Genomic DNA, 12224 nt, shown 5'->3' with positions numbered 1-12224 from the left:
GGTTCTGTATTACATCTTTTCTCACTTTTCCTGAAACCTCCAGTCTGTTACTGAGTGTTCCTGATGGTTAATGTGAAAGATGGTGCTTGGAGTGGGTACTGCTGGTGGACATTCAGATCTACTGAAAGTTTGGGATATGTCTTTCTCTCTGATTTCCTGACATCTAGAATTAAGATCTGTATGTTGTTGTTAGCTGCCATGAGTCAGCCCTGACTCTTGGTGATCCTATGCGCAATGAGATCATACTGTTGTGATGAGGGTTTTTATTGAATAATGTTTGGAAGTAGACCTCCAGGGCTTGCTTTCTAGTTAATCTTATCCTGGAAGCTCCACTGAAACCTGTTCAGCATCAAAGCAACATGCAGACCTCCACTAACAGACAAGTAGTGGCTATGCTTGAGGAACATTGCCTGGGAATCAAACCCAGGTCTTGGGTGTGGAAGGTGAGAGTTCTACCACTGAACCACCAAGATCCATATAGCAGTATATGCTGCTGTTAGGTGCCATCAAGTTGGTTCTGAGTCATAGCGACCTGTGTACAACAGAACAAAACACTGCCCGATCCTGTGCCATCCTCACAATCATTACACTTGAGCCCATTGCCACAGCCACAGTGTCAGTCCATCTCCTTGAGGGTCTTCTGCTTTTTCGCTGACCCTTACTTTACCAAGGATGGTGTTTCTTTCCAGAGACTGGTCCCTCCTGAAAACATGTCCAGAGTACATGAGATGATGTCTTGCCATCCTTGCTTCTAAGGAGCGTTCTGCCTGTACTCCTTCCAAGACAGATTTATTCATTCTTCTGGCCACGCCCAGTGCCGTTGAGTCGATTCGGACTCATAGCGACCCTACAGGACAGAGTAGAACTGCACCATAGAGTTTCCAAGGAGCGCCTGGTGGATTTGAACTGCAGTCTGTGGTATATTCAGTATTCTTCACCAGCACCATAATTCAAAGGAGTCCATCCTTCTTCATTCTCCTTTACTCATTGTCCAGCTTTCACATGTATATGAGATTGAAAATACCATGGCTTGGATCAGGCACACCTTAGTCCTCAAAGTGACACCTTTGCTTTTCAAACTTTAAAGAGGTCTTTTGCATCAGATTTGCCCAATGCAGTAAGTTGTTTGATTTCTCAACTGCTGCTTCCATGTGCATTGACTGTGGATCCAGGTAAAGTGAAATCCTTCACAACTTCAGTATTTTCTCCATTTATTGTGATGTTGCTAATTGGTCCAGTTGTGAGGATTTTTTTTTTCATAGCTGTATGTAGCCATAGGAATAATGAGACTGATAACTCGCATGGTAATGGGAAGTGGATTTGTCCTAATGTATATAATCAATATATATGGTGTGTTGGAGCGTGTGGCATCCTTTTTTGTATTATTTTCTATCTCCTTCCTCGTCATTTGTCTTTCTTCCTACATCCAGATGTTAAATTCTTTGACTTCCAAGAACTATGGAAAGAACAAAATTAAATTTTGTATTATAGATCATGTCACATTCTAAGCCTGGGTGTATTTTTGGACTAATAATCAGCCAGATCCTCACACATAAATCCCATTTCATATGAAGAAACAAAACACTTAAAGATAATTCATACATACGCAGTTATATTTTTTAATTATTAGATAGTACCATTTCTTGAAACTGGGCTCAGGGTGTTCAAATAGGTAATTTTAAAATATTGCAAGGCCAAATAAAATTATATTAGTGCTTAATTATTACCATGTTTTTAGTATTTACCTTTTCATCATCTGTAGTATCATTCATGCTAATTGAGAGATCATTTGAGAATATTTAAAATTTTATATTCATTATTTCTCTGATTTTTTTAGTTCCTTCGTATTTTAAATTAGAAGAAAATGGTAGCAGCCAAAGAATGGCATAATTATTAATTTATTATCTTACAATATTAGAAGATAGTGTATTCCATGTGTTTAATGAAATTCATAGCATCATATTAAAATTGAAGGAGAGGGCACCTAGAATTAATTCTCTAAAGGCTTTTTTAGTCAAGTGTTTTAGTATGTCATCCTCTAGTGGTCAGGCAGGTGCTAGTTTTGCATCTTGACTAGAATTGTCAGTGGGATCATTTTCTTCCACTCCATTGTTTGTTCAGGGATGTGCCTTAGAAAAGTGGTATTGACTTTCATTAAGTGCTGTCATGAAAAGGATTGAGTTACCCTGAAGCCTGTGCTATGATGATTCCTATTAGAAAAGTAGACATATACCACAGTTTAGGGTCTGATTGTAGTGGTTTTACTTTTCCTAAAAGGTCTGGCCTCCATGGACAAAGGAAAATGTAATACAAAGACAGTTTTCTGGGTTGGACTTCTGGCTTAATGGTTGAGAGCACAAGCCGTGAAGTCCATACACCCTGAGTTCCTGTCCTGTTCTACCACTTACTTATTGATATCTTACGCAGGCTTCTCAAGTCTCTAAATGTTAGTTTCTTTAGCTATAAGATATGGGTAATACCTACTTCTTAAAAAAGGAGCCCTGGTGACGCAGTGCTTAAATGCTCGGCTGCTAACTGAAAGGTCATACCCGCAGGAGAAAAGACCTGGTAATCTGCAAAGATTGATTTCTACTCATAGCAACACTATAGGATAGAGTAGAACTGCTCCACAGAGTTTCTAAGGCTCTAATCTTTACAGAGGCAAACTGCCACGTCCTTCTCCTGTGGTTCGATTCCTGACCTTTCACTTAGCAGCCAAGCTCTTAACCACTATGTCACAGGGGCTCCTCTGCAAAGATTACAGCCTAGAAAACCCTATGGAGGGTTCTGCTCCATCATACAGGGTTGCCATGAGTAGGAACTGACTCAACGGCACACGACAACAACGACCTCTTGAAAAACTTCAGTATAATTTCAAACATTGAACCATCGTACACAGGTGTAATGGTTGCACAACTCAGAATGGTATCAGTGTCACTGAATTGTACATGTAGAAATGGTTGAATTGGTCTGTTTTGCTGTGTATATTCTAAATATAAAATTAAAAAATGTCCTTAAGATATTTTCTGGTGTTACACAATTAAAAGGAGCATATTTGGAATAATTTATCAGATATCAAAAATCTTGCAGAATCATTATTGACACATCCTGTAATTTTTAGGGTTGATGTGTTAAATGCCCTGGGGTTATCAGTAGCAGGAGGTAGTCAGTGTTAGGAGCCTGAGGCCTCCCCTTGGCCCTGTCTGGACTGGAAAGAGCGATTAACTGTTTGGTGGGTAAACAAGTTATCTCTTCTATTCCTAAAGAGTCCTCAATCTTTGCTTGATAAAGAATCTTGGATGATGAGAAAATTCCTTTGCATCTTTTCTTTGCCTATTCATCCAGTTTCCTGCTACATCTTGGTCTTTGAAGATAAATTGCTGACTTCTGTAGAGACAGAAGTAGAGCATTTCTCTTGGTTCCTTGAACTTTAGCATATATATGGCTATTAATGTATCCATGTTGTTTGACATGAAAGTGTACTTCATTTCCAGATGGTCTCTGACACAACCTGGGGATCACAGCCTACCGCCCAGAGAATGTCCTAGATATTTACACCTGGAATACTTTATTTTTAGTAGCATATTTCAAATTTAAAGCTTTGTGAAATTGACTTGGTGCTTGAATATGAATGGCTAAAGATTGGTTTTAAAGATCGATGCAGTACTACCTGGCTGCCTGACTAATTTCATGGCTCTGTGGCTTTGTCACTTAAGCAGCTTATGACCCAACCAAGTTACTTAAAATTTTCTGAGTTTCAGTTTCCTTATATACAAAGTGCAGATCCTGCTGTCAGGTTTAACAATTATTATTTGCTTTAGTGAAATTAATTTTAGTTGTTTCAGTGTTAATGCTGTATATGAATGTAGGTGTTAGGAAGGTGGCTGTGTGTTGTAACAGTGAAAGCAGTTGTGGAGAGAAATATTGTATGTGTGTGTGTAACTCTGCCTTTCTGGGGAATCTGTTTTATTTCATCTTTCTGGACCCAACTCAAGTGTAGATGCAGACTCCAGTTAGAAGCTACCAGTACTCCGGGCCAAAACTGTTGTCTTATGCATACACTTCTTTCATAGTCAGAAACTTTGGATTCAAGTCATTAGTAACTCAGGAGACTTTTGTCTTAGAGCTGTATTTGCATATTAAGCTAATAATGTTTTTACTTAGGTTGCATGTTAGAGATCAATAAATAAGAAAAATTTTGAAAGATGCTCTTACATTTCATATAAGATTTAAGAAAACATCAGTTGCTTATAGCAAAGGATATTATTGTTGTTTGGAGTGCCTTTAGACATTGCCAGTAGTACCAGTCTCAGGTTTATTATTTGATAATGAATATAATTTGGACAAGTTACTTAAACTCTCTAAATCCCAGTTCCCTTACGTGTTCAGCTAAGAAAGTAAACATTTATAGGATGTTTTTGAGTATTAAGTAAATTGTGCCTATGTGCTACATGGAAAGATTTTTATTTTTTTTCTTGTACTGATGTCAGAAGAGGAGCCTTTTTTTTTTGTTTTCTATCAATAGCCATTAATATAAAGGAAAATACTTATTGGGAGTCTGATGGAATTAGGAAACAGCTTAGTGATTTTAGTCTTGAAGAAGAAATATATAGAGAATAATGGAAAAGTCTCATGGCACCTTGAGAAAACATTCAGACAAAGATAAAATGTGAGACATTGTATAAGAGATCTGTCCTGGAATCTTCAAATAGTCAATGCCATTAGAAAAGGAGAAGGTAAAAAAAAAAAGGAGGGAAACTTCTAGGTTAAAAGAGACATAACAGTGTGAACCATGATTGGATTGTGGCTTGAGTGAAAAAGCTAATGAAAGACATTTTTGGGGTGTTTGGTAATTTTTGTGTACAGATTGGTTTGTGAAATGCTGTTGTTAATTTGCTTTAGGTGTGATGACAGTATCGTAATTCTGTAGAATTTTATTATTCTCAGGTGATATGTGTGTCTGCTAGGGCTAGAGTGTAAAATGTCTACAGTTTTCAAATGGCTTAATGGCAGTAAACCAATGTGTATATGGATATGAATTAAATATGGCACAGTAAAAACAATCATTTGATTTAGGTGGAAAACATATAGGTGTTTATAATACTATCTGTCAACATTTCTATATGTATGAAACTTTTTATAATAGCTGGGAAATTAAATCCTTGTTTCTTAAAAAATATACATGTGTATATATATATTCAAAATAATTTAATATCTTATTGATAGAAGCTCAATTTTTCATGCCACTTAGTGTGATGTTCAAGAGGTATAGATGGAGGCTTTAATACTCTCCTTTGTTTTTTACTTTTTCATTCCTAACACACAGCCCTTCCCAAGATAAGGGCACATACTATGTGCTGAAAGTATTAAATGCCTGCTGCTTTGAATCATGAACGTTAATGGGAATTTGGTAATACGAGACCTATGGCTGTTAAAAATAAGCCTAAGAAGATAATGAGGGAAATGGTCAAGAATGTAACAGCCAGTGGCAGTAAAAACGTGTCCAGAGAGTACTTTAACACTGTTTAAATGGTAGATACCCCAGCCAGGAGGTGCGTGGGAAAGCTTCTCCAAGGCGGTGATAGTTGAGCTAATTTTTAAAGAACTAGTATGTTAGCTAGGTGAATAAAATATTTTTTTTCTGATCTTTCTTTTGTAACACTGTCTAAAATTCTTATACGTGCTGAATTTTCCTTCTCTTCCTGTAGACCCCACCCTAAGGGGTGAAAATTGTTGGACAGGGCTGCAGTTAATGGACATATGTGATGTAGAAGGAGCAATGCATGAAAGGGGAGAAAAAAGAAATGCGTTTTACACTTTTTAAATTATCATTCAGGTACACTAAGTCCCCAGGTGACGTGAGGACAGCTGCTAGCCCGTTAATGTTATGTAAATTTGCCCTCACTTTGAAATGATTGGGTCAACCCCCTCTTCACAACAGATTCATCATAACGGACTTCGCCGGCTGCACGTGCAGCGCAGCTTTTCAATCATTGAAGAGACTTCAAACCTTGTGTGAAATAAGGCTAAATAAGAACCGTATATGACTGTTCTGACTTAACTGCACATTCACCTTAAAGACACGCTCAGGAATGGATCTCGTTCATAAACCGGGGACTGCCTACACATCTTTTGCTTTCTGAGTTAATTTCAAGGAAAATGACCACAAGCTTAAGTGACCTGATATGTGTACTATAGTGTTTGAGGATAAAGATAAAAATACCTTGTAGCGTTGGGAGGGCAAAAAAAAAAAAGCTTAGATATTACAATGGTTTGTGATCCTCCAAAGCACAACCCTTCCTTTCAACATCTTGTTCTTTAGGATTTAATTATTCTTACTGGGGAGAAACTGAATTTAAATTCATTTAAAATTTTCTTTTTAGAAGAATGATAATGAAAAAAAAATTTTTGAGAGACACTGCTCTAGTCTATGAACTCAGCATCAGGGACTGAACCCATCTAATGCACTGTGGTATCCCCAACATCTTATGTTTTGTCATGGTGGTTCATTGCTGTCAAGTCGATCCTATCTCATGGTAACCCCATATGTGCAGAATAGAGCTGCTCCATATGGTTTTCAGGTGCTCTGGTGGCGCAGTGATTAAGAGCTTGGCTGCTAACCAAAAGGTCGGCAGTTCGAATCTACCAGCCACTCTTTGGAAACCCTATGGGGCAGTTCTCCTCTCTCCTATAGGGTCACTATGAGTTGGAATCAACTCGACAGCAGTGGGTTTGGCTTTTTGTTTTGGTATAGGGTTTTCGAGGCTCCGTGTGACATTGTGGAAACATCGCCAGGCCTGTCTTCCAAGGTCTGGGTGGGTTTGAACTGCCAACCTTTCAGCCAGTAGTTAAGTGCTTAACCACTAGTGCCACCCAGTCACCTAACATCTTACATAGTGTCTGATATTAGTATACATTCACTGAATTTTCCCTTGTTCATTCATTACTTGCAAAAAGTAGGGAAGAACGTCCACATGGAGGGCCCAGATGCTCATAGATACAAGAAAGTGTGGCACATTTGGGAGCTTCATTTGTCTATCAAGGTTAGAAAATGGGCTGAGTATATGGGATGGGAGGGAGCAGGAAACAAGAGTAGAGAAGTGTCATACTCAGGAACTTGGACTTTCAAATGAAGATGAAGGGGAATAATTAGAGTTGAAGGGTTTTAAGCAAAGGATGACTAGGTGTATGTTTGTGCTCTAAGAAATGGGGAACTGGCTATATGGAAGATAAATTGGAGGGGTAAGACGGGGTGCCTAGAGATCAATTAAAATGATTTTGTGAAAATGTGGGTGATAAATATTAAGTGTCTGAATGAGGTAGCAGAGGGAGATTATTAAAGAAATAATTATGAGATACAGTTGATAGGACTAAGGTAGAGAGGGGAAGGGTATAGAATTGATAGGGGTCTAAGGAAGAGAAGAGAGGTGAACCTTAGGAGACTCTCCAAGCTTCTGGATTAGGTAACTTGCTCAACAGACCAATGGATGGTGCTAAGTAATGTAGGAGCAGTGCATGGAGGCAAGAACAACTAATGAATTCAGTTTTGTACTTGAACATGTTTTGGCTTAGTATTCAAATATAACCTTTGTTTTCTGATTTAGCTTGAAAGAAAATGACCATAAACTTGAGTGACCTGATATATGTACTTTAGATTTTGGGGTTTACTTTTTATGTGTTAATATGAGAAAAATACCTCATAGAGTTTTAGTCTTGAGGCTTATTTCAAATCTGAAGAACACTGAGATCTGCAAATGACTCTCTGCTGCCCTTTGGTGGCAGAATACGTACTAACAATATGAAAATAAGGAGAAAGAAATGAAGCATTCTCTTTGTGTTTTCCTCCAAACATCTTAGTGGCATACTCTTGACAGTTAAAACGTCCCAGAAGCTAATGTGGCCATGTTGATGTGATGAGTGAATTATCTAAGAACACTTTATAGCATCTCAAGATGAAATCTTAAGTTAATAATTTGTTCCATTTTTATAGGTTTGCACAGAGAAGGAAACGTACTGTTGATTTTCAGGCTACTGCTAGTTTTTTTTTTTAATTAGCATGTATCTTAATTTCTAGTTTTTAAAAATTAAATGGTTGTAATATTATTTTCTAACCTTGTTTTAATACAGTTTTATCTACTTATTGAATTCAAATAGCTAGTTGATTAATCCTTACCTCTTTTTATAGAACACTTACTTTCTTTTAACAAAAGACAGTCCATTCGGTGGGCCTTGTCTGGAGTTATTGAATGTGTAATACAGGTGGTTAATTCTCTGTTAGTTTTAGTTCATAGCACATGATGATTTTTATTTGCTATTGAGCAAAATATGACATATTTCTTATTTATTTTTGAAGGTTAGTGTTTTAGTTGGCAGATAATTTGTGATTGTTTAACTTTGTAAAATGTTTTTCCAGATAAGCTCCGTAGGAGTATGCCTAATCTAGCCCGAATGCCAAGTACAACCGCTGTTAGTAGCAACGTTAGTTCTCCAGTCACCGTGCGAAACAGTCAGAGTTTTGACTCAAGCTTGCATGGAGCTGGAAATGGAATTTCAAGAATACAATCTTGTAGTAAGTACAACTTTTAATATTTTGTAATTTTTAATTAGTTGCAATGCTGTTAAAAAATTTTGTTATTCCATTTCTTCTTTTTACTTGCAAGAACACTAAACTTTTCATCCTGTCTTATAACTTAATTTTTGTATTTCACCATTAAAATTGAGCAGTATTTTCACCTGTGCCAGTGTTAACAATGAATAATAATAATAAATTATATGTAACCCTTTCTATTCAAGGATATAGCGTTAGAGGCAGTAAATGGTGATTTATTTATCCACTCATCATACAAAGATAATCTGCTTTTTCTTTGCAGGGCCTTCTCTTTCTAGCTATTTCAAACACAGCCTTATCTTGATACTTTTACTCTGAACAAAACACGGTTATTTTAATGAGCTGTTAGTTTGGTCCTGGTTTTCAACAGTCCATACTCTTTTTCTTTCCCCCAAATCACTGTTACATCTTTCTCCTGCAGAGCTGCTAGTGGTTTCGAACTACAGACCTGTTGGCTATCAGTCCTTTGGGTTAGCAGCCAAGCACTTTTAGCCGCTGCACCACCAGGACTCCTTCACTTTGCGTACTTGAGTAAAACTAATTTTCTGAGGGAAATATCTTCAAGAGATGTTAAACTAATAAATGCATAGACACATTTTTTGTATGTATTTCTCCCTTCCTATTTTTATTTCAAATATATATGTATATGATTAAGTTCAAAATCAGTTAAATTGATTTAGAAAATAGAATTTGCTCACTTTTAACTAAATTTCAAGTATTAGACAGCAAAACCACCACTTGCCTGGCAGTTTGTCTTATTGTGGTAGCTTGTGTGTTGGTGTAATACTGCAAGCTATGCCACCAGTATTTCAAATACTGTCAGGGCCACCCATGGTGGACAGGTTTCAGCGGAGCTTCCAGACTAAGAAAGACAAGGAACAATGCCTTCCAGTGTACTTCTGAAAAAAATTGGCCAGTGAAAACCTTATGGATAGCAATGGAACATTATCTGATGTAGTGATGAAAAAATGTAAGGATGGCACAGGACCAGGCAGTGTTTCTTTCTGTTGTACGTAGGGTTGCAGTGAGTCAGAACTGACTTGATGGCACCTACCAATAATAATAACAGCAACAAGTCATCAAAGGCGTGGATAGTTGGTAAACAATAGTGCATAAGTTTCTGTTAAATTTGTGATTAATTTTTTTCCTTGTGGAAGAGATTATAAAATTTAAAGTTATCTGCATAATAGATTGTTTTTATTTTAATTTGAAAGAATACAAAATGTTGGACCAGTATATTGATGAAGGTTTTAAGGGTTCATACCTACGGAGCGGAGCCCTGGTAGCACAGTGGTTCAGAGCTCAGCTGCTAACAAAAAGGTCGGCAGTTCAAATCCACCAGCTGCTGTACTCTGTCCTGCAGGGTCGCTATGAGTCAGAATTGACTGGATGGCAACAGGTTTGGTTTTTTGGTTTTACCTACAATGCTCTTCATTTTACAGGTTTTGCTGTTATAGAGATAATAGCTAACGCTGGTTGAGTGGTTACTCAGGGCCAGGTACTATTCCTAAGTGCTTTGTTTTATTAACTCCTTTAATTTTCCCAGCAAGCCCTTTGAGGGAGATAAACGTCATATGAATATTATTAAAGAAAAATGGAGTTCTGGATGGTGCAAATGGTTAAGCGCTGGACCCAACCTAAAGGTTAGCAGTTCAAATGCACCCAGAAGTGCCTCACAAGAGAGGCCTGGCGATCTGCTTCTGAAATGTCACAGCCTTGAAAACCCCGTGGAGCAGCTCTACTCTGTACAGGTGGGGTTGCCCTGAGTCAGAATCTACTCGCTGGCAACTAACAACAACCCGCAGATGTCACCCCTTTGTCTTCCTGTCTATAATTACAACTATTAAAATTTTACCTCGTTTTATTTTTTATTAAACCATCCCCAGAGCAACAATTGAGAAATCCTCATTTCTTCCAAGCAAGAAGGAAGAATTTGTCTTGTGAGAGCTCAGAGATTATCAAATTTGCTAAAGGAAAGGAAGCTGTGCTTAGAACTGATTTCTAAATATAGTTGCCTATTGCCATCGAGTCGATTCCGACTTATAGTGACCCTATAGGACAGGGTGGAGCCCTGGTGGCACAGTGGTTAAGCATCTGGCTGCTAGCCAAAAGGTTGGCAGTTTGAATCCACCAGCCACTCCTTGGAAACCCTGTGGTGCAGTTCTACTCTGTCTTATAGGGTTGCTATGAGTCAGAATTGACTCGCTGACAATGGGTTTGGTTTTAGTTTTTGATTATAGGACAGAGTAGAACTGCCCCATAGGATTCCCAAGGCTGTAATCTTTATGGAAGCAGACCGCCACATCTTTCTACTTAGAGTGGCTGTTGAGCTCAAACTGTCGACCTTTTGGTTAGTAGCCAAGTGCTTAACCACTGTGCAAACAGGGCTCCTTTCTAAATACAGTTAAGACAAAAACAGAAAAAACCCAAACCTGTTGCCATCCAATCAATTCTGACTCATAGCAACCCTCTAAGACAGAGTGGAACTGCCCCATAGGGTTTCCAAGGAGTGGCTGGTGGATTAGAACTGCCAACCTCTTGATTAGCAGCCGAGCTCTTAAACATTATGCCATCGGGGCTTCCTAAATATAGTTAGGCACTCAAAAATGTTGCTTGGTTGACAGAATAGGAGACTGTCTTGTCAAGGATGGGAATTTTCCAGTACCAGGTGCTGTCTGGAAGCTGTAGTTCATCTCTCTACTTCTGTGTATATTATGGAGGGAGGTGGTGGTTCAATAGTAGAATTCTCTTCTTCCATGTGGGAGACCCAAGTTTGATTCCTGGCCAGCGCACCTCATCCTTAGCCACCACCCGACTATCAGTGGAGGTTTGGGATTGATATGATGCTGAACAGGTTTTAGCAGTGCTTCTAGACTAAGATGGACTAGGAGGAAAGACCTGGCAATCTGCTTCTGAAAATCAGTCAGTGAAAACCCTAGTATCACAACTGTCCGATCTTGTCGTGCTGCATTGGGTCTCCATGAGTCAGGGTCTGACTCGAAGGCAGCTGACAACAACAACGTGTGTATGATTCTCTCCGATGATACAGGCTTTTCTGAGTATAATACACATTTACTAAGTAGGATAGTAGTAGAAGTGTTCCCTCACATGCCTGTCATTTTCTTCCCTAGTTCCATCACCGGGACAGCTTCAACACAGAGTCCACAGCGTGGGACATTTCCCAGTGTCTGTCCGACAGCCTCTTAAAGCCACTGCCTATGTGAGTCCAACTGTTCAAGGCAGCACCAACATGCCTTTATCCAACGGCTTACAGCTGTATTCCAACACGGGAATCCCCACACCCAACAAAACGGCGGCTTCTGGGATCATGGGCCGCAGTGCACTTCCAAGACCTTCACTGGCAATAAATGGGAGTAACCTGCCTCGAAGCAAAATTGCACAGCCTGTTAGAAGGTGAGAGTCTCTGGTTGGTTGTTTGATTACATAACTTCATTTGTAGTTTGGCATAAGAAACTGGACTTTTCTTTTGGCTCAGTTTAACCTTAGTCGCTCAGTCTACTCTTTACGTCTAACTCGTGTCTTCCTTCCTCTGGAAGACGATGGGGCAGGGGTCCGTATGTGGGCGAGTCCCCTTCTTTTTGATCTCCTCTTCTTT

General features: G+C 38.7%; 1 protein-coding gene across 2 annotated transcripts in view; it reads left to right on the top strand.

Moving 5' to 3' along the window:
* SLAIN1 (SLAIN motif family member 1) overlaps nt 1–12224 on the top strand; it is a 69273-nt gene that overhangs the window by 48192 nt on the left and 8857 nt on the right. For both annotated transcript variants that reach the window (XM_064270006.1, XM_023547275.2), the window contains 2 exons: nt 8414–8569; nt 11740–12022. In XM_064270006.1, coding sequence (XP_064126076.1) covers nt 8414–8569; nt 11740–12022 — 439 coding nt within the window. The remainder of the gene's footprint in view (nt 1–8413; nt 8570–11739; nt 12023–12224) is intronic.

The sequence above is a fragment of the Loxodonta africana genome, chromosome 17, assembly GCF_030014295.1.
Source record: "Loxodonta africana isolate mLoxAfr1 chromosome 17, mLoxAfr1.hap2, whole genome shotgun sequence".
NCBI classification, from domain to species: domain Eukaryota; kingdom Metazoa; phylum Chordata; class Mammalia; order Proboscidea; family Elephantidae; genus Loxodonta; species Loxodonta africana.
This window is presented reverse-complemented; position numbering and strand designations above follow the sequence as displayed.